Source organism: Mastomys coucha, unplaced genomic scaffold (assembly GCF_008632895.1).
Source record: "Mastomys coucha isolate ucsf_1 unplaced genomic scaffold, UCSF_Mcou_1 pScaffold18, whole genome shotgun sequence".
NCBI lineage: Eukaryota > Metazoa > Chordata > Mammalia > Rodentia > Muridae > Mastomys > Mastomys coucha.
The window spans coordinates 26,017,873-26,041,328 of record NW_022196900.1 but is presented as its reverse complement, the minus strand read 5'-3'; the positions used below and the strand labels follow the sequence as shown (position 1 = coordinate 26,041,328).

General features: G+C 40.8%; 1 protein-coding gene across 1 annotated transcript in view; it reads right to left on the bottom strand.

Annotated features, from left to right (window-relative positions):
* The window catches only part of Pappa (pappalysin 1), a 228,720-nt gene that overhangs the window by 90,406 nt on the left and 114,858 nt on the right, over positions 1 to 23,456 (bottom strand). The window contains exon 10 of the mRNA XM_031377655.1: positions 936 to 1,129. Coding sequence (XP_031233515.1) covers positions 936 to 1,129 — 194 coding nt within the window. The remainder of the gene's footprint in view (positions 1 to 935; positions 1,130 to 23,456) is intronic.

Here is a 23,456-nt window from a genome sequence, read left to right as displayed (position 1 = left end):
TTTTTTTTTTTTTTTCTTTTTGGAGGGGAAACCTGGAAAGGAGATATCATTTGACATGTGAAAAAAGAAAATATCTAATAATAAATAAATAAAAATTAAAGTTAAATAAAATGGCCATTGTGCTGGACAGTCAGAAGCACTGGGCTGTGTCTCTGGGAAATGGAAGTCTCAGAAGAAGGCAGGTGTTTGCTCAGCAGGATAATTGCAAAAGGGGCTCTAGGGAAGCACAGATATCCTAGAATCACATAAGCTCTGGTAACCCCAAAACTCTCCCTCCCTCAACTAGGCTATGAGTACCCTGTGGGAGAACTGTGTCATATAAATAGTGCATTAGGGGACCATGCAATGAGTCCCAGCATTTTAGAAGTGGCAACATCCCTGAAGTATATCAAGCTAAACTCCTATTTTAAATACAGGAATGATAACCAGGATGAAAAAGTGGAACCCAGAATGGTGGAGAGACATTACAGCAAGTTTGAGGTAGGGTTGCTATTAATTAGTTCAGAAATCAGAAAATTTGATGGTCTCTGCCCCCCCCAAAAAATTCAACCACCAAATACCCACAAAACCAAAGCAAAGCAACCAACCAAACAAACAAACAAACAAAAAACCCTAAGATTTTTCCAAATAAATTTGTTCATACCCTCAATGAATTCCAATGGTATATTGGAATAAACCGAGTTCTTTCCCATATCTGAATCGTATAAGAAGCCCATAGAAGAACAGCCATTATTCCCATGACGTTTACATTCCCTCCCCTTCACCTAATATGCCTTATCCTTAACCAGTGAGAGTGAAGAGGTGCTATATCACAATTGGCTAAAGTTATGCTCAGGTAGAGATGTTCTGCAACACTGCTTGAAGTGGGCACCTTGAGAACCATAGCAGGGGTACAGGGAACCAGCAACAGGAGCCCTGCAAGGCTAGTAACTTACCTGAGATGCCGCCGGCTGCCCAATGACAACCCAGCCTGGGCACTGCTGGTCTTGATGGGATACTGAAGCATTGGATGCCCACTGATCCAGGAAACCCTGGGGCGTGTAGACACCACAGTCTTTAATGCTAGTTTTTTGTTCAAACTCTTCACACATCCCATCCCCATCATGGAAATAGCACCGGCTGGGTTCATCTGTGGGAAATAGACATAAGAAGGGGAGTCAATAATTAAATATTTCTTCTCTGGCCTTAACTATCATCAGCAGCTATGGAATAGACCATCCAGACCAGAAGCACTGGTCTTTAGTCACATTGGGATACTCTTCAGCCTTAGGGAGAAAACGTTAAAGAATCTTGCTATACACAATGGTTTGTTTGAAACTGGTAGGTGCAGTGCTGAAAAAAATGAAGCACAGTGCTGCACAACTCCTCTTACACACACATACACTCACTCACACACACACACACACACACACACACACACACATACACACACACACACGCAGAAACTGAGAGCAAAAATTACTATGTCCAGTTTGCACTTGGCAGGGGTGTGTGTGTGGAAACTGTGTGCAATGTCCATGAGTTCTATGCAAGGTGAGAATGTTCTAGAAATTTGTCACACAAGTTTGTGCTTATTTATGGTTGGCACATCTGACTGCACACCTAGAGTATGCTAGGGGAGCAGCGCTCATATGTGTGTGTCTGTTGCCCCACCTGCAACAAAATTCATAAATTTCCACTCCTCTCAAGTAAGACTCAATCATAATGTGATGAAGGCACTATTTTAATTACAATTCAAATGTTCTAGATACAGAAACTGAGATGTCTCATGTCATTAATAGGTGCCCAAGATGCACAATTTGTAAGTGCCAGCTCTAGGAACCAACTCACTTTGCAAGACCTAAGCATATTACCCAACACAGTAGGATTTTAACCTTGCAACCTAGATTTACTTAACTCCAAGATTTCAGTTTTGCATAAAGAACAAACCGACTTTAGTCTCAGCCTAGCTTCTAAACTTCTGTGTTTGATTGTATAGTCTCTTTTCTTCTCTGGGCTCAGTCATCAGAGCAAAGAAGGCAGGTAGAATATGAAGACTCAAAGCACACAGTCTAATGCTCCCACAGTCTTAGATGATATTTTTCAGTGTCTCATCAAAATGCCAAGTGATCAAGCGCTAGCCTTTTTTGAGATTTTTGTTTTGATTGGTTGCTTTGTTTATGAGTGTCATTAAAAGTTGTGGCTGGTTGCACCCATGTTCCTTTGGCTGTAAGGACAAGCATCAGAGGAGTCATGAGGAAGATGCCATTAAAGAAGATCTGACCTAAGTATTCAATATAGAGCAATTCAGGGAGAAGCACAAGGGATATCCCTAAAAGATCATCCTGTCACCTTTTCAAATTCATGTCCATTCTTTTCTACCACTTTCCAGTGCTACAAGGCAAAGCTAAGCAGCTCCTGCTATACAAAGTGCCTATTTTAATACCATGTCCACCTTAATACTCATTGTACTATCCTGACACTGGCTCCACATGCTCTAACTGGTCGGAAAGATTGTAGACTTCTCAAACAGTTCTTTCCTTCGACTGTCTGAGACCTGCTGTATAATTGATTATCTAAGATCTAACGTGTGGAGAGTAAGGAGCATATTGTTAGAAATTATGTCTGAGCAACATGCACATGGAATTCTGAACATCTCAGGCAAATGAGGATGTAGGATTACTGTGAATTTATGGCTTGATGTCAGTCATCCATCTAATATTGACTTGAAAATACTGGAGCCAAGCTCTGGAGAAGGTACTAAGTTTAAGGTCAAAGGTGTTTTTTTCTTCTCTGTCCCTTGTACTGCATATAAAAGATAGTTTTGTCTCTTCATCCTGTCCTCCTCCTCTAATGTGGTTCTAATTGTCCCAGTAAGGACAATATCCCCACTGGAAAGAAACATAAATATGCCTTATACATTCTAAAACACTCATGAGAAGAAAATATGCATTTCTTCTAAAGGGTCAATTCCTTTCTAAGTGGCTGAATTTAAATTAGCTTGTGAAATCAATACTTACTTGAAATACTTTCAAACATTCTACCTTCTAGAAAAAAGGCTAGGGTCATGGGGGAAAAGGACTTGAATTTTTATGTTGTTATCTGTAAAGGGAGTTATTGAATTCAGGGGCAGTAGAATGTTGAGCCTCTTCCAAGCTCCAAAATTCTTTGTTTATTCCTACTAACAGTCTACGTAGTAAAATACTATCAAGTGTGCCAGAGTAAGTCAATTCATTATAATTTAATTATTGGACGATGGGTGTAAGCCAGCAGAGAGCTCTGGTGACCAGCATGTCAGATACTTCCAACATGGAAAGAAGACAAGATCAGCACTTACCACAGTCTCACAGTCACCAGGGATGGTAGCCAATTCAGATACAATAAAACTGTAGGTCCAACCAAAGGGCAGTCTGCCATAAATCTAAGCCCAATTAAGGGAGCTGCAGGAAGTTACACTGTTCAGTTCTCGGCCACAGAGACAGCTGCTCTGAGGGTGAGAATCGGAACCCTTATGCCTAGCCTCTGTGTCTCTTTATACTTAACAGAGAGCTGTTTATATTCATTATTTAAAGAACGATAAAACATGATCTCTTAAGGATAGAATTGTGAGGTTGGTTAACTTTGGTACCAACTTTCTTTTCTTACAATGTGAAGAGAGATGTGAAAAATTATAATAAGATGATGTAATCTCTACCATCTAAGATGACTTAATTCATTTCCCAAGGCAGAGGGTACTCTCAGAATAGCAGAAGGTTGGATAAAAGTATGATATTTTAAAGGTTTACTTCTTTATGTGTAGATTTAAGTCATAATAAATCTGTTTGATTAGAACTAGAATTTGAGAGTGGAGGGAGGTATAGACAGACAGGAGCAGAAGAAGAATTACGTGGCTAAATAGTAAGGCGATCAATAGATAGTCCACAAACCTCAAATGATAGAGAAGAGCTATCATTAAACAAAGAGAGGTTCAGATGAGAGAGATGGGTGAATGGGAAAAGCTACTTGACACCAAGCCTGATAACCTGAATTCAATACTTGAGACCCACATGGTGGAAAGAGAGAACTCACTTCTCCAAGATGCATCAAATTTCTGAAGTTTTGCAAGCTGGCACCCCTTTTTATTACATTAAATAAATAAATAAATGAATAAATAAATAAATACACATAATATGAAAGTTTTAAAGAAAAAGGAAGAAGATTGGAGAGGATAGAAAGGGAGAGCAAAAGTGAATGAATGGAGAGAGGGAATGAGTGAGAAGCAGAGAGGGAGGGAGAGAGGGACAGAATGGAGAGGACAGGGAGGGAGCAGAGGGAGAGGAAGAGAGAATATGAGTATGTCTGGTTTCTTCTCCAACATTATGCTGACAAAGCTATTGTTAGTCTCTTTTAAAAATAACATACTTGGACTCTGCAATTCAGTTTCTTTTGCTACCAGTGTCCTAGGGGAGCCCCTCCACTCCATCTGCCAGTGTTTTGTCTGGGGAATTCTCTCTTTTTCCTCACTCCCTCTGCCTCAAGCACCAAAGAGAACAGGGTAAGGAATGGAATACAAATGTGCGGCCAGGAAAAACAAAGATAGCAGCAACAGAACAATAAAACAACCAGGGTTTTTTGTTTCCCTTACACCCATTTACTTAGTGTTCCTTTAGTGCTTTACACTGGGTGGTGAGCAGGTGATTGTGCAGAATTTGAAGTCTACCACAAGAGCAAATGATTGCCCTGCCATCCTACCTCCAGTGTTGTAGCCTGATGACATTTATAATGGAATATATTCCACTTGAAGAAGGAAGGGATATTGTGAATATAGAGTGAGAGGAAGAGAGAAGAGAGAGGGAGAGAGCAGAGGGCAGGGAGGCAGAAGAGTGCTAGAAACACTGGCAGACTTTTGACAAGTATTTGTTGAATGAGTGAATGACTAAATTAGAGAATCCCTGGTGTGCACATTCCTGATGAGATTCTACACCCTTTGGAAATTCCTTTAGATTCTGTCTCAGGATTAAGGAGAAAGAACTGAGACACAAGAAAGGACTAGCTTACAGTGAACCTTATACTGGGTAGTCTGATCTCTCCTTTAAAGCCCATCTCCTACCAAAGAGGAATTCACCATCTCAGATTCATTCCTATAGATGAAATGGCACATGTAGAAATCTGCCCTTCCAGAAAGAAAACTTGATGGGAACTGAGAAGGTCAACCTTCCTCAACTGAGTCTTTAGAAGGTAAAACTTTCTTTTTTATTTGGAGGAAATGAGTTTAGTTTCAAGAGTGTGAGGCAGATGGACCTTCTGTGTGTGAACAGGCAACTTGTCAGCTCTGCATAGTCTTCATGTCCAATTCTCATCTGTACAGAATGTCAGAATGAAATACTCTACCCCTGCATCTCAAAAGCACATGATAATGACTTTTCTTGAGATAGGTAGTGATTGTTAAACACACTACAGCTTTGAAGACCAAATGGAGAATGTAACATATTTTTCGTTACAATCTAGGCAAAGACTGGAGTAGATATATTGTGAAGAGTTCTTTTTTTTTAATATCAGAACCCTGGATTCAAACTATCTTATGATCTGATTCAGATTATTGATTAATGTTATACATGTCACTTCATCTTTCTAGATTTTAGGGGCTTAAGGGCTTGGACCAGGTATTCCTAAGTGATAGAGTCACTAAATACTAAATGTTATGAGTGTGGAAAAGGGGCTGTGCTGAAGAGGATATAAAGGGATGAGAAGGGAGAGATAATATCTCAATGTAACTTTAAAAGGATTTCTTTCTCTGTTTTTGTTTATGTGTATATGCCTAGATGGGTTTATATGCACCATGGGCATGAAGGTACTTATACAGGTCAGGGAGCAGTGGATCCTCTCATAATGGACATCTGAGCCATTCTGAATTATCTAACATGGATTCTGGAAACCCCAATCCTCTGCAAGAGTAGTCTCAGCTCCTAAATGCTAAGTCATTTTTTTCCAGCTCCACAAAGCACTGTTTTGTATGAAGGGGAAGGATGGGTTTGTATGGCTTATTCTTCCAGATCCCAGTTTACCATTGAAAAATATCGGAGTAGTAACACAATGCAGGAAACTAGAGATAGGAACTGAACTAGAGAATGTAGAGGAATGCTGCTTATTGGCTTGTTTCTTGGCTCATCCTTAGGTAGCTTTCATGATACAGCTCAGCCCCACATGCCCACGGATGGTACTTTCTGCAGTGGGATGAGTCCTTCTACATTTCTTAATGACTAATTAAGAAACTTTGACTGCCAGGGAGTGGTAGCCCACACTTTTAATCCCAGTACTTGGGAAGCAGAGGCAGGTGGATTTCTGAGTTCGAGGCCAGTCTGGTCTACAGAATGAGTTCCAGGACAGCCAGGGCTACACAGAGAAATCCTGTCTCGAAAAAATAAAAAATTGACCAAAGAGATAGCCACAGTCAAGTGTGATGGAGGCAATTCCTTAACTGAGATTCCCTTCCTCCCAGATGTGTCTAGGTTTTGTCAAGCTGGCAAAAACCCGATACTTGGTTATACAGTGAGACACTCTCTACATCAACAACAACAAAGCAAAGCAAAACAAACAAACCAAAATAAATAAAAAAACACAGAATGAGTGCCAAGCCTGATTTCAAGTTATTTCAAGGGATTATTCTACATAAAGAAATGAATCAAAGTTTTAAAGGAAGGTCTAGCCCAGGCTCTGGAACACATTAATTGCAACAGTACAACTCTGTAACTACTCAGTAACATCGTTCTTGTGATCTACCATATTTTCAAAACATTATTTTAATTTCTACCTTTTTGCAATTTTGAAAAGAAATAGAGAATCTGGATATAAAAGGGAATACATATTGTAATAAAGAGATGTGGCAATCTTCTGAATTAGAAATGAATGTGTGTTGACATCACCTTGTATTTAGTGTATTTATTTAAATAAGCTGAAAAAATTGTAGCAAAGATAGAGATCTAAAGAAATGACAACACATCTAATAGACCCAAATAGTTAAAGCCCCAAATAGTTTTCTATCTATGTCTCTTTGGAGCTCCAATTATATTTCATGATACAAAAGAGTGGAGACAATTCATACCATATGAATTGTCAGTGACAACAAAATAGATGTGAACACAAGAACAAATGATGCCTGAGACCTAAGACCTCTAAAATCAACAACAGGAAATAGCAAAATAAAATTTGGCTTAGATAATCTAAACAAATACATGAGGAAAAAAACCCTAAACATTGATATGCAGAAAGTATGCAAAAATGGCTCAAAGGGGGGTAACAAAAGACTGCATACTATAAATAGATTCTCAATGATTTGGATGTGATCTTAACACCACATAAAGAAAAAAGAAAGGGGAGAGGGGAAGGGAGATAGGAAGGAAGAAGGCTGCAAGGGAAGGAGGGAGGAAGAAGGATGGAGGTAGGGAGGGAGAAAGGGAGGAAAGCAGGGAGTAAAGGAGGAAAGAAGGGAAGGAAGGAGTGAAGAGGAGGAGGAAAGGAAGGAGGTAGGGAGGAGGGAAGGAAGGAGGGAGGAAGGAGGGAAGGAAAGAGGGAGGGAGGAGGGGAGGAAGGAGGGAGGGAGGAGGGAAGGAAAGAGGGAGGGAGGAGGGGAGGAAGGAGGGAGGGAGGAGAGAAGGAAGGAGGGAGGGAGGAGAGAAGGAAGGAGGGAGGGAGGAGAGAAGGAAGGAGGGAGGGAGGAGAGAAGGAAGGAGGGAAGGAGGAGGGAAGGAAGGAGGGAGGAGGGAAGGAGCACAGGGAGAAGTGGGGACTCATCTACTCTGAAAACTTTACTCTTTCTGGGCTGCAGTTTTCCCTTCTGCCTAGTAAACAAGTTAGATCAAATAGTTTTATAATATTCAAATATTTTACTCTAAAATTTATTTGGTTCCTGATCCTTTTAACCCTTAAATCCTCAAGCCAGTATTTTTTTTTTCAGTCTGAAATGGCCAACTGGAAATTAAAATCCTCAAAATCTGTGTACAATGAACTCTTTTAAAAAGATGTAGAAGAGGACTTTAATGAAAAACACATGAAATCTGGTACCAAAAATCAAAATTCAAACTTTAAGTCTGCCCTAAGTTACTCTTGGTTATCTAAAAATCTATATCATCCCTCTATGACTCTCTCCTTTTGCTTTGCTATTTTTTAAAAGCAACTCTACTTTTCTTACCTATTTTGGAAATTGGCTGTAAAGATCTGATACAATAGTACTATAGAAAATAGATAAAGTGTCAAAACTTTCAAGTAATGTTTTTACTTTGTCAAATGTCACCTTCCAAATCCACAGATTGGCTTCCCATTTTATTAGTCATGTCTTACCATGACCATTTGCCTGCTCAATAAAGGATTATCTAAACACGTTCTCAAAATGCAATTCTAATTTCTACTCTGGCTTCTCTCTACTACCATTGACTATACTCCTCTCATAACATTAACTTGCCTCTTGAAATATTTATTTTCTCATTTAATTTTCTTTAAAAAGAGAGCAGCTGTTCCATGAAAGTAGAACGATAGGTCATTTTGTCACAGTGATGTTCAGAGTCTATGCAGAGAAGACCATCTGCATGTACATGCATACTGAATGAATTAAGGTCTATGCAGAGAAGACCATCATTATTTACATGCATACTGAATGAATGAAGGCTGTGCACTGCAATGATCTTCAGTGATTACCCAGCTTATCCACATCCTGTTTGTAAATGTAACAATTGAGACTGAGAAAAACTAAGTATCTAATCTAATATACCATAGTTACTCCATAGCTCGATGGAGCATTGAGGATCCTAAGTGGCTAATAAAGGACCATTATGTAAATACTGAGAAAATACAACATCTGATTAAAAAAAATGGTCTATGAGAACTTCATGTATGCGAGTGTAGTGAAAGGCGAGGCATGCAAATAAAAATATATACAGGTATGTGTATCTTTCTCAATCCAGGGAAACAAGGAACCCATCATTCTGTTAAAGCATCCTGGACATTAGAGCCAACAGAGGCTTTTGGATAAACTTATGTTTTATGTACCCGTGGGATGGGCCAAGGACTGGAGGATGAGTCAGAGCACCACATGAAATCAAGCCAGTAACCATACTCTGGCAAAGCTCCTTATGACTAAGGTAACTGCAGTATGCTGGGTAGTATTCCCATGAGTAGCTAAGAGTATCAACATGAGTCCCCCTCATCCTGAGCCTTGATTGTTCTGGCTGGCCTCAAAGACCATTATCCTGCCATATGGTTCAGAGAAGTCCAGAAGAATGAGGCAATCAAGTCATAGGGTCCTCCAATTCCAATCCAGTAAGACACATTGGAGTATATAAAGATCAAAAGCCAGGAGTCAGGCAAGAATCACCACTGGGTAAGTTTGTTCTTTCTTATATGAAGAACACGATGATGTGATGACGTTTAAGCTTAAGAATGAGACTTTATGTCAATTAGAATTGGTATGTTTCTTAAACTTGTACTGTTTTACTGAATTTTGTTCTTATAGAGATTGTGCATGTCTTTCCACTATTTCACTGAAGAAAAGGGAAGAAAGACAAGAAAGATTAAGAAGACAGGATCATTGGTCCTAAATCTAATGAGTTAACTAGACCATTCAGAGATAGAAATCAAAACCACTACCCTTTCTGATCGGAAACAAAAAAAAAAAAAGTGATCATGACTCTTCTTGTTCAAAGCAGATTCCAAGAAGCTGTGGTTGCTCTGAGGTCACTTTCCACCAACTGGAAGAGGGGTTTGCCCAAACAAAAACAAGAGACTGCAGACTGCATTGCTAGCTATTGACTCCAGAACACTGGCCAAAGAAGTCCCCCCTAAGGCTAGATGAACCAAGCCTTAAGAGACAAATTCTTGGCCACAAAGAGCTGGACTCTAGCCAGAGAATGGGATACAGAATAGGAATCTTCCACTAAGCAATACCCACTCAGGTATTAAGACATCTAAACTGAAAAGGAGGGGGCTCGGAAGTCCTTTCAAGCTTCAGTGGGTCTGAAAATGTAATCATATGCCCCGATGCTCAATCATATACATTTATTATTTTCTGACCCACCTGTAATGGGGTCTGTTGTCCCAGTTGCTTTTCCTATGACTTGCTCAATTTCCCTCTAATGCATAGCTTAATCAGGCATACCTTCTGAAAACCCTATCTGGCATTCCTTCTCTAGAAAGTCTAGTTGCCATCCCTTGATGTATTTAAATCACATATATTACATTTTCTAAGGAAATAAGGGGAAGGTCTGTTAAGTGCCAGGCGCTTAGCTAAATATTTCAAAAGGTCTGCTAAGTGCCAGGCGCTTAGTTCAATGTTTCAAATGCCTACAATTACCTAATCCTAGTTGCTCCCTTTGTAGTAAGCGTTATCATTATCCCAATGGTACAACAAGGAAATTAAGGTTGGAAAACGTTAACTCATCACCTAAGACAGGTGCAGAATCAAAGATGAAATCCATACTAGTTTGATTCTAAATCAAAACTTGCCTGTATGCTCCTTCTGCACTTTTCAACATCTTTTTGAAATTGATACAGATACGGAGGAGGTGGTTTTATGGAATAGGTGGACCCATTTCGGATGTCCTGTGATTTTGTGTCTTGGGGGCTCTGACATGTGAGGTAGTTAGCCTCTTTGGAATGATCAGGAGCCTTCAGGCCCAGGTCTTTTTCTTATCAGGAGACTGTTGAAATAGTGACTCACTTTGCAGATGTTAGGAAAACGAAATGATAAGACTACAAGTACCCATCACAACAATCTAACACTTGGAAGAAAACTTCTATAACAGATTAGTAAACTCAGTTTTCCTGAAAGAAACACTCAATCCTTACTACCTTGCCCTGCACTTAAGCTGCTGTAGGCTCAATCGCTTATATTTGACTAAACGTTTTGATTTTCTAAAAGAGAAATCTGAGTTTTTGTTGGCAAATGATTGAACATGCCAGGCCCAGCCTGCAGCTCCACAGTCCATTAGGGAATTTACAAGGCGAGATGGGGGCCTTCAGCTCAAGCACTCCCTTCAGACACAGTACTTACAAAGCCATCAATTTCCTTAACAAAGAGCATTGGCTTAAATGCCCCTTAAAGCAGCGCTATTTACAGAGTTACCCACTTCCTTTTGAATTCTCTGCCTAGGGGGTGGCATGCCTGCCGTCCTTTCTAGCTACTAGTTAATTAGGTTTTCTACCCCAAAAGAAGCTAGCCTAGGATTGTGCTTGATATTCAAAAGCCGCTCAATTTGGGGTTATCAGAGAGTCCTACAGGTAATATAAATAACCACTCAATTCAATCGAAGTCCTCAAGAGTTTGGATTACTGTCAGTCTAGAGGTGGGGAAGGAGAGAGGCATGTTTGCACAAGACTCTTTTTTAATAAGAAGCTAAAATAAGGCTCAAAAAAGCTTTAATGGCAGATATTTGTAAAACCCTATGTGGCTTCTTGAAACCCAGCATAGTAACAAGGCTGTTGTGTAGATGAGGAGGCAAAGGTAGTTCCCATCACTTTTTGTCACATCTAGGAACTGGACACATATCACAGCTCCAGGGTCACTACCACTCTGAGACTCTTAAGTGTCCCACTTTAGACAAGAGGAAAGTCTCCATTCAGCCACAGGTTGTCAGACTCGGAAGACTACAAGAGTTATACAACATCTAAATAAGACAGTCTCATAAGGCATATACCTTTCCTTCATTCTTTGGTTTTCCATTTACTGATACTACAGATTTTATATATATATATATATATATACATATATATATACATATATATATATGTATACATACATACATACATATATATATATATATATACACACACACACGCACACACGTGTGCGTGCGTGTGTGTGTGTGTGTGTGTGTGTTACCTGAACCAAGTCCAAAGAAACTTGGACTTATTGTCCAAGAAATTAAATAATACAAGAAACTTGTATTATTTAAAACAAGTATCTATCTACTCCGCAGGACTCAAATTCCAGTGAGTAGAGATGTGTGTGTGTGTTTGTGCGTGTGTGTGCTGTGTGTGTGCGCGTGTAAACTATAACTGCATTGTGTTTGCTCTGGGGTGTCTGATGTTGCATGAACAACAGGGCAGGGAGCCTCAGTTCAGTCTTAGGCTACCTTGAAAAAACTCACTATAGGAGGCAGCACTTGAGCTGTATCTCTCCAGAAAGCAATGAGGGGTGAGGAGGACACCTTGCCAGGGGATAGGAAACTGAGTGATTAAAACAATGCTAGAAAAAAGTAGAAAGTACAAAGTAAATTAAGATACTGGAACCTAACTTGCAAATGACTGCATCAGACCATACAGGTCTTACTTGGCTTGAAGGCTATGTTTTAATAAGGAATTTAGATTTTGTACTGGACCAAACTGTCTACATCTTGGGTGTTAAAGCCATCACATAATAAAGACAAAGTAGATTTATTTCTGTTTGTGATTAAATCACTGTTTCTCAAAAATTGGTGTTTGCCCCACCTGTAAACTTAACTACAAATTGTTCTCTACTGCCTGTTCCAGGAATGGCAATCATGTCTTTGTTTCAAACAGTGTTATGATCGATCACCTGGCATCCTTACCTAGGGTTCAGGATGTTGTTGTGACCATCTTGCAATCCTATCTTTGTTTTAAATGGTTATTATGGTTACCTTCTTATAACTACTTTCTAATGTTCTGCTTTTGTACCCCACCTATTTGCCTGCCAAATCTTTCATTTGGAAGCACCCTACCCCCTGAGTTATAAAGGACCTTTATCTTGCCAATGTCCCATGCTGACCTCTTGAACCCTGTCCTAGGTGACCGCAGGTCATATATACTATTTTATTTTATTTTTTTTTATTTTTTATTTTTTTCGTTTTTTGACACAGGGTTTCTCTGTGTAGCCCTGACTGTCCTGGAACTCACTCTATAGACCAGGCTGGCCTCAAACTCAGAAATCTGCCTGCCTCTGCCTCAAAAGTGCATATATATGAATTTTTAAAATCCTTGCTTCAATTAATTTGGCCATGATGATTTGTGTCAATGATCTTTCTTGCATGTTTAGAATTAACATTTTCCACAAAGGCAGTGCAAAGACACTGTGGACATGCTCCAGTGGAGGACAAATAAAAAGGTGTTTATTCTAGGAAAATTATTTCCTCACCCTATTAGAGGATAGATTGTGGCTGACAAAATTAAGAAACTGGGAGTCTGTGGGAGATGTCTTGCCACACTTTAGATAGACGTTGCAAGTGTCTTGGGTAAAACAAAGATAATTCAGAGTATAGGGAGAGATTGATGAGGAATGAAATATTGATTTTCAAAATGAAGTTAGATTGGTCATTATTAAAAAATAGGTAGAGAGAAAGGTTAAAATGTGGATGTTCCCTGAAAGTCTTGCTTAAATGGTTTATTAGTTAGTGGAGCCTCCAGAAGTTTTGGGGGAAAAGCTGGTAAAGTTCCAAGTGTGTTGAGTATATAAGTGACTCAAATTCAGGTAGAGAAACTAGATCCGTGAGTCTGCAGCAAAAGGGAAGAACTCAGTGTTAGACAGTGGTATAGTGGTAGAGCGCTTGCTACAAGTGGCAAAACAGAGCAGGGTATGGAAGTACAGCTGGGCATAGCACACACCATCTGAAAACTGTGGTTCTGAAGCGGTTACTCTGAAGAGAGCTGAGAGTGAGAAGGGATCCCTGTGGACTTCAGAAAGTAGCCTGTGCCAAATGAACAGAGAGCTAAGAAAAACCAGAGGAGCACAATACTTCAGAAGCACCCAGAGTTATTTTCCAGGAAAAGCTAGCTTAGTATAAGTGGAAAAATACTTAACAATATTTCGTTTAATCAGGATGTTTAATAGGATCTCCTTCATGACCTCCTTGTATAAAGGATGATTCATACCTTTGCTTGCTGTCTTCCAGGGACAGGGTACTCTCTACTTGTGAGTAAGAACATCACTATTTTAATAGCCATTATAATTAGTATTTATTGATCACTTTCTGGCCCATGCAGTGGCAATAAGGTATGCAGACATCATAGCACAGGACTGGCATGGTGAGAGTTGCTCAATACCCGAACATGGCCCACATTCATTAAATACATGAAAGGACAGATCATTGCTGAGGTAAGGACCACTGCTAACATAGAGAAAGATTCTCATGAGCACGAGACTGAGAGAAGAGGATGCTCCCATGCTTCAGCTCCAGGCAGCCAGCTACCCTGTCTGTTGGTGCATTCTCTTGGCAAAAGAGAACAGAGGCAAATGAAAGAAAAGCTGAGGATTCAAGTAGTTCGTACAACGTTTTCCACAGTAATGAGGCTAAACCCAAGTTATGCACGCGGTTTTGGAATGCTGAAAGGAGGGATGGCTTCTGCCAGAAGGTTCACATCACTGCCAATGGCAGTTGATAGTTTAATTTAAACTTATGGATAATTTGGGTCGGCTTTCTAACTGGTGTTGAAAGCTAAAATAACTCTGATTTCTCATCAGGTCAGCTTGCCAGAAGTACTTTGTTGGCCCTTGAAGAGCACCCCTCTCAGGAAGGTTGATGTCTTAAAATATTGCTCTAGCCTGTTTTGCTTCTGCGTAGAAACCATAATCACTACGGGACCAGACACCTAAGGCCTCTTGTGGCATTCTGCCTTAAGATCCTCTAGGGCTAGTAAATCTGCTGAGCTTCAAGATTCACAGTGCAACTCTCATTTGCATCTGAGTCCCATTGTTCAGCAATATTTTCTAGACTGGCCAGCTCCAACCATGAGTCTTCCAGGGCCCTGTGAACTCCTCCGTATCTACCCTTACCATCACTGATGAGACCCTGCAGTGAAGGTCCATATGAAGCATAAGAAATGTAACATGCAGCAGGTGCTTCAAACAGACAAACCCCTTTTGGAGAGCTTCACATTCACTTCCAGCTGTTGGGCACTGCCCGAGGAACACAGAAGACAACTTGGGGAAAAAAAAAAAAGACAACTACAAATGCTACGATGGGGCATTTCATTTTTCTGTCCAGGGAGTTGAAAAAATACCCCTTTAATGGTTATTATAATTTAAAATTTGTTTTATGTTCATTTATTTGAGGTCCTTAACCAGTGGCAGCCTGGGGAACGTGAGCTGTCTGTTGCTCCCTTTGTTAAGTATTTAATGACAAATAAACACTCAGATGATGATTCGTAAAGAGACCCAGGGATCCTTTTGTTACTTTGAGTCTCCACTGCATCTTGAATTATTTCCAATCCTCATTATTTGTTTGCTGTTAGGTCCTTCAGCGCTTGAGAGTACACATTCTCTTAGACAAACCTAAAGATTAAGATGTAACATAAACTAAATAGTATAGCCTCCGGGCTCAAGAGCCATTCTTTCAGGCCTAGAATACCTCAGTGGTGAATGAGAATCCTGAGTAAATGATTGAACACTTCTGTGTCTTGATTTCTTTACACCGACAACGTATATAATGCTAATACTACCTTGTAGGAGCTGTGTCGTTAATTATTTAATTAACTTAATATAATCAAGGACCAATTTTTGTATTATTATAATTGCTATCAGGGAGGGTGAGAAAGATGGGTCTGACATTCTCATGGAAGGCTTCTGAGGTCTCTTAATTTTTTAGTGGAGCTGATCTGAGTGCAAAGCTCAACTCTACCACTTAAGATTCTGGTCTTCACCTTTCCTAATTCCATATACTATTGATACACATTAATGTATTAATAATGTGGTGACCCCCAATCACAAAATGATTTTTTTGTTGCTACTTCATGTTAACTGTAATTTTGCTACTGTTATAAATTATGATGTAATTCTGATGTGTTTTCCAGTGGTTTTAGGTGATTCCTGTGAAAGGGTTGGTAGTCCTCTTACCCTCACCTTCAAAGGGATCACTACTAACAGGTTGAGAACTGGCTGACTTAAGAACACCTACTTCCAAAAATCTACCTTGCTTCCCTAAGGCTCTGTAGAATAGAAGTATGACCTCCACAGACCATGGCCTTGGGAAAATCAGGAAAGGAGGGTCAGCTCTCTTGCCTCAGGGAGTGACTCTTGGGAAGGTTTGTTCCTTTTGTGGTCCTTTCTCAACTCCACAGATATTTACTGAAGGAAGGTCACTTTCCCCTGAATTGTTCATACATTTGGGAGCTTTTTGTGTCATCTGTAAAGAGGGCAGCAAGTGACCTTGGTGGCCAGGGTCCCTATGGGTCTGAAAAGAGACACCTCAGAGTGATTTACTGGGACAGCAAGCAGTATTGGGCCTTTCACAGGTGGGACTGGGAACAGGTGTCTGCTCCTTTAACAAGAGAAGCCATATGTGCTCTAGTGGCCATTGCTTTCAGACACAAAGTGACTCGTACTTATGTGTATGAGGGTGACCAGCTAGAGCTGGCGAATGGGAACACAGAAGTGCTTCTTTGCTCAAGGGTGAAGGAACAGATGTGTGAACAGAAATGTGGGGCACCAGTGTTGGGGGATGTGGATGAAAGGATCCCGTTGCTCTGTTCCTCTCCCACTCTCTCTTTCTTTTGGTCTTACTCTCCCTCTTTCCACCCCTCTCTCCCTTATCCACCTGAAGCAGCCTATTGTTTTTTTCATACTTACTATCTTCCTATATAGCACCTAGCTAGGAGGAACAGCTTCAGCACAATGATAGACAGTAACTATCTGACTTTGTAGATCATACAGAGCTTCTGTTGAATCACTATATCCCTCCTTTGTAGTGGCAGTATATTAACAGAGGGGCATAGATGTATTTCAACAGAACTCTATTTGCCAAAACGGGCAACGGGTTGGCTTTGGCCATAGGCAGCAATTTGCTGATCTCAGTCTGTGATAGAATGCGTGAGCCTACTGTAAGGAGAACTCAGGACAGAGAACCCACATATGAACCACCTTCTATTTCCTTCAGGCTATAAATGATCATAATCCTCACAGACCTTGAAGAGCTTCAGCCTTTAATGTTATATATTCAGCTTTCCTTGTAATCCACTGTGCTGATCCTCCTTTCACACTGCAAAAGCTCTTCTTTGCCTTGATCACTAAATCATCTAAACTTCTAGCAGTCTTGGCTGTCAACCTACCTTGTACCTTCTAATATGCCCACCTTCCTTTAGAACGTCCAATCTTGACAGTGTATATTTTTAAGGAATCCTTGATCCCTCCCGGTGAAAGACTCCTTGGCTTATTTTCTCCAACCATTTAGTGACTTTGAAATCAATGTCAGGGGCATTTTCCAGCTTCCCCACCCCAACTCCCAGCCTTCCTTGCATGCTGCTGCTTCCTTGAAACAAGCACAGAGCAGGGCACATAGGAGGGGCAATCAATAGGAAGAGACATAAGAAAGGGTGATGCATGAGGCATTCTGCACTGCTTTCAGCCTGGGTCTGAGTGCAAGCAAGCAGGTGCCCTTTTCTTATTTTATTTAATTTTTTTTTTTTACACAGTGAAGTTCTCACATCACCTTGACTGTCCATCCATCATTTTATTTTAAGCACATTGCCTTTTCTCCAAAAAAAGAAAAGGAGGACACAATTAGAACTATATCCCCCACTTTCTTAAGATTTCAATTTCCCCCAGGGCACTCTCTTCAAGTGGAGATCACAGGTCATGAATATTAAATATCTATTCCAACTCCTCATGTGAGCCTCAGCCCAGGTAAAGATCATGATAACAGTTCTAGAGATTTCTTTCCTCTTCAGGCTTACCTAAGCCATAAGTGTACAGATGCATTTTGGGGTAGATGGACTGACTTTTGGTCACTTTCAGTTCTGTAAAGATCTCCTTGTTCTTAACTGTCTTGATTCACATTTGCCAGAACTCTGGCCACCCTTCAAAGGCACACATCAAAGTATGGTCTCTATTCCTTACTTTTAAGAAAGCTTCAAGTGGGTTCCCTGATGCTGACCCCTTCCTGAGACTCAGGAAGCTGACCCAGGGCTGGGGGCTAGAATTCCTCCCCGCTGGTGTCAGAGGCCTCCTGTTTCTTTTCACTCCAGTTCTGTCTCTTTGTGGGGTAGCCCCCCCCCTCGTTTGCTAAGGGGGTAGTGGGCCTTACTCTGTGGCAGATAGGCAAGCTTGATCCTAAGGAATACTGACTGGAGTATTTGAATGTATTCCTCAGACCTCCCGGTTGAGGACTCAGATCTTTGGTCCTGCCCACACGTCAGCCTTCCGCCCCATTGCCTCCTTTTCCTGCTCTTTTGTGTCCTCTGTGACCCTTTTTGACCTTTGGGGTGAAAAGAATTCCTTTCTGCTCCTGGAGTACTTCTTTTAAAACTGCACAGTTTTAAAACAATAACAACCCAGGATTTTAATCCTAGAAGTTAGACTCCAAAGGCCCTTGGGGTTCATCTAACCCATCCTTACCACTTGATGCTGATGTGTGTGGGAAGGTCTAGTAACTTTCGAAAAAGGTAGAGACCACAGTTATTTGGTGTCAGGATACAATGGTGGGTGGGGCTCAGAACCAGGCCTGCTACAGACGCACCATCTGCTTTTGCATTAGTCAATTCTAAGATTCAGGGGGGAGGAAGAAGATGAGCCCAAAAGCTACACTGAATTACCCTCAGTACTCTAGAGAATTATGGCCTTGCAAATGGTGTCTAGTTTCCAGAAAAGAAAACTGAGCCGGAGAAGCAGGAGAGAGGTACCCATGGCTACCCAGATTGCAACCTTAGGCTCCAAGCTCCCCAGTGCAACCAGGACAATGGGATCCAATTGAGTGCTATTTTCTCCCTATGTTAAATGTTAAAAAGCTATTTGGCTAATGGAATTGGGAAAAGAGAAGGCTTGAGAACCGAAGGTTTCATCATTGAGTTTTGTTTCGTTTGTTTGCTTTTATTTTTGTTTCTTTGTTGTCATAAGCATGGCATGGCAAAGACACAAGCGGGATGTCTATGTTCACTTTCCTTCCTTCTTGGACTCAATGGTAACAAACAGAAATACCAGGTAAGAGTCTCTGCTCATTCAAGACTCTATTCAGGTATGGGGCACACTCTGTTATTTGAACTCTTCTCTGACCTACCTGGTGAGATGACTTTAGACAATTCGCTCAAGCCCATCCCAGTGCCTCTATTTTCTGGTCAGCAGACACAGCAGCTATCTGTGTAAGACTACTCTGGAAGGTTGAATGGTATCCTACTTTTCCAAATGTTTTTCAGCATAATACTGTTGGAATTAGTATCTAACAAATGGACCCCTGCCTGATGACGCTACCTGCTGCAAATTCCACTTCTCCTAATCTAGTATGTCCTTGGGCAGTGTACACAATAGTTCAGATTCATAGTTTTATCCCCTACCAAAGTGGGTGATGACTTTAGTAATATTTTAGAGTTGCGGGAAATATTGGCAAGACTTTTTAATGAATCATGTTTGTAAAAATGAAAGAAAACAATGTATACTCATTTAAAACTACCAAGTGTCATTATTTTAAGGCTGATCATAAATGAACCCTTTTCCATTTGTATTGTTTTGGGGATCAAACTCATACCTGGCCCAGATCACAAAGCTAAGTAGTAACAATGATAACTAACATAATTTGCTGATGAAAACTGAGGCACAAGTTTAAAGCCTCTGCATCAGAATTTTCACCCAGATGCCATGCTAGTAACTATGCCATGCTAGTAACTATGCCATCTGATGCCCTGTCTGTGCTGTGCATATCCTGACGGTCACCATCATTGCCACCCCTATCATTGCCATCCCCATCTCTTCCTCTTTTTTAAAACTTTTATTTTTGTTTTCTGTTATACAGGCCCATCTTTTTGCCAACAAAAGCATTGTTTCCAGAAAGTCTTGGAAGGGAAAGTTAATATATATATATATATATATATATATATATATATATATATATGATATATATATTTAACAGAGGGAACTTTAAGTGAATTTTGGCAACCAGGAATGTTTGATTTTGTTTCTTAAATTATTTTTTTCCTAAGATGAGAGGTGGATTCTTCCATTACAGTTACACAGAAAGCACTGTTAAAAAGAAAAATAATAATAAATGCAGCTCCCAGAAGAGCCCCTGTCTCCCTCCTCTCCAGCCTAAAATACTGTTTTCTTTTTTAGTCATTGTTGTTCTAAACTCTCCTAGGCATATCCACCGAGAAGACACAACGATTCATCTTCTTGTTTTCCTTTCTCGGCTTAGTTCAGTCAGGGCTAGGACTGTCTGACAGAGGGGCCATAGGCTAGGTGACCCCCTGCCCTCCCAGCAACTGGTGGCAAGGCAGATTGATCTTCAGCCCCTTACTTCATATCTACCTCACAGAGAGGGAGGGCACAGAGCTTTAGGGAGTGCTAATTGAGTTACTGGCCCAGGCTCTAACACAGGGGTGGAGATGTCCTGTCAGGGATGAGAGACAAAGTGATGCTATAAGCTGCTGGGGAAGAGGAGCTGGGAGAAAGAGACACACTGTGGGGGGTAGTGGGGACCTGCATTCCTGGGAGATGGGAGATGGGAGTCTCTATTAATTTGTTTTCTTGACTATATATCAGCATCAAGAAAATTTGAATCTCCTCAAGCCGTGAAGGATGTTCAGTATTAGGTGGATCTTGAAAACAAAAAGAGCCTTTCACAAAGGGAAAAACTGAGTTCCAAGATGCTGAACTACATAAGGTCCACCATTAAACTGGGACAATAACTGAACTATCCAGGACTATCGTGAAGCACACAGTGTGGAATAGAAAGGCCCCCAGAGTTGCATCTTCTGTAAGGGCTTAAATGTCTTCTCTTAAATTAGCATGTTTCCAGCTTTGGCCCAAGATATATGACTAACTACAAGCCCTTCGGGGGATCCTGCGCATTTTGTCTAACTAATTTGACCATTACCTTCCCTCCTTCAGCTTTTATCAGTAGCCTGTCTGCCATTGATGACTCAGTGCCTTAGAGAGGAATCCCCATAGCTGCTGAACAATGCCTCCAGCCAGGGCCTGCTGGGGGAGTTATCACTTCACTGATACCATGGTTTCTAAAGGAAACCCCCGGCCTGGTGTGTGTTATAGTTCTAAACAGGCGGAAAGAGGACAAGATAATTTCCACATTGCAAAGGGGAATGCAGTCGGCATTACTCAAGAGGTCTTGTGGGTGGTGTTTGTTTTAATAAGAAACTTATTATGTGCTAGGGGACCAGGGCACTGGGGGTGGGAAAGTGGGAAAGGGAAGTCACCACAGTGTTGCACAATTGGCACCTTGGGAATACTTCCGGATGTGTGGGCTTCTGAAAAGTGAAGGGGAATGCCCCCATAAATCTGTCACCCACACTCACACTGCTGTTACTGGCCCAGAGAAAACAGCCCTTCTAAATGGTCTGTGATGACAAGGGTGGCAAAGAAAGGCAGAGGAAGAGGGGGAGGAGGAGGAGCAGAGGGAGAACAATGACAAGAACTAAGAGGAAGACATAGACTAGGAAAGAGAAGCAGAAGGAAGGAAAAGGAAGGAAGAAGGAAGGGAGGAAGGAAGGAAGTTAGGAAGGAAGGAAGGAAGGAAGGAAATCCTTTCCAATGGCAAAGTTCTGGAGTAGAAAAAAGCAGGGTCCTGTAACCAATTTGGAGGGAGCACCATACCTTTCAGACCTTGAGCCAATTGAGACATCACAATAAATCTCAGATCTCATATCTGGGATAAGAGCCATGTATAGGCTCCTATTAAATAAAGCTGCACAACACAGGGCCACCCCATTTAGTACTGTGCTGCTCCATAAGAGACTGTTGTGGTTGACACTTCATCTTTTACAGAATCCCTCCTCCCCACATTTATATGAGAGAGGAAAATCAAGCCTCAGGAAATGCCACTAAACTTCCTTCGATCTTATGAGGATAGTTTTCAGTTAGGATTTTAATACATAATCAGCAGAAACCAGTTTTGATTAGCCTAAGCAAAATAAACAAAATAAACCATCTATTCAAAATACTCAGTGATGAGGGGCTCTCTCAGAGGGCCAGAGAATAGAAATAGCATTCCATGACAGGAATTTTAGGCAGAAAGCTCTGGCCCAGGTACTAGTCTGGAAGAAATAACACACCTTTCTAACGTCCTCAGCTGTGATGCCAAAGTACTTTGGGTACTGTCATTTCATGAATGGTTATCAAAATGGGTTCAATACGGCTTCAGAATCTGACTGAATTGTGGGTTAGTTGTCTGCTGGGGTAGAAGGTAAGCCTAAAAGGTAGGTTGTGGGTCCCTACTCAAGCGGCAGAGTAACTTGGGGAAGATGATTGATCTCTAGTGCTCTAATGAGGATTGGGCTCCACCTCACTCGAAAAATAATCTTGATTCCCCAAATCTAGGATTCAGAAAGTAACATTTCAAAATATTGATAGATATCTGCCATAGATGAGCCCCAGGTTTTTTTTTTTCTTTTTACATTTTTCTGGATAAGAAAATACCAAGTCTTCAGTAAGATCATTTATCCAAGCTGTACTGTGAAGGAAAGCCAGTTTCACAGAGGCCTGTTTTCTTTGCCACTGTTCTTGACACATACAATGATAAGAATGCCCACCGTACAGAGCACCCACCCTCACCCCTCAGCCCCCCCATCCCTCTCCAGTCCCTCTTCTCTGAGTCATTAAAGCTATTGGGGACAGGGTGTGAAAAATTCTCTGTCTATACTTGAGCTGTTTTTCTTAGAATGTTTTTCAGACTCAGGCTTTGGAGTTTGTGTTGGAATGCAGTCTCTGGGAGCTGGTATCTTAGAATGAGTTCCATTCTGCCTGGAATGCTTGTATCTCTGTGAGTCTCTATCATGGAATTCTAAATGACCAGTCAAGGGTACAGCTGATGTCTTTTCTCTAACAAAGATAAAAGAGACAAGAGAAAGAGAAAGGCTTCCTTTAACACAACCTATGTATTCCATTTTCCCTAATTTAGTATGAGTATTGCTTCATAATAGTACAGTCTCCATTCACCCTCAAAGCTCTTTAAATCCGGAGTGATTAAGTGACCTTTTAGCAAGTAACTTTCCACAGTAAATACACAATCAGACTCTGGGTTTTTTGTTTGTTTGTTCATTTGTTTGTTCAAGACAACCCTGATGTCCTAGAACTTGCGTTGTAGACCAGGCTGTCCTCAAACTCACAATGATCACCTGGCTCTACCTCTCAAGCGCTGGGATTAAAGGTGTGAACCATCTCACTGGCCAGGCTCTTGGTTTAAAGACAGCTTAACTCTGTTTGTTTATTGTCTGCTACAAACATTCCTTTCTTTTATTAGCAAAAAAAGTGATCCATTAAAAAGTTGTCCAGGGAATAATAGTTTAGAAATATGCCGGACATACAAAAGATGATCTTCAAATACTACTACCAATGGATCACTTTGAACCTAGTAAAGAATATGTTTGTACAATGGACTTAGGAGGAACCAAGTCTCAGCTTCTCAACAGCACCCTTTTCTTCACAACATTACAGAGAACATTTTGAAAACTTATAATCCTGAACATTCATTTTAGTCCGAATAAAAGGAAAAATGAGGCCCAAACAACCAAGGAATGCTGATTCTAGACTTACCACTCAGTGCTATATCTAAGAAGAGTCT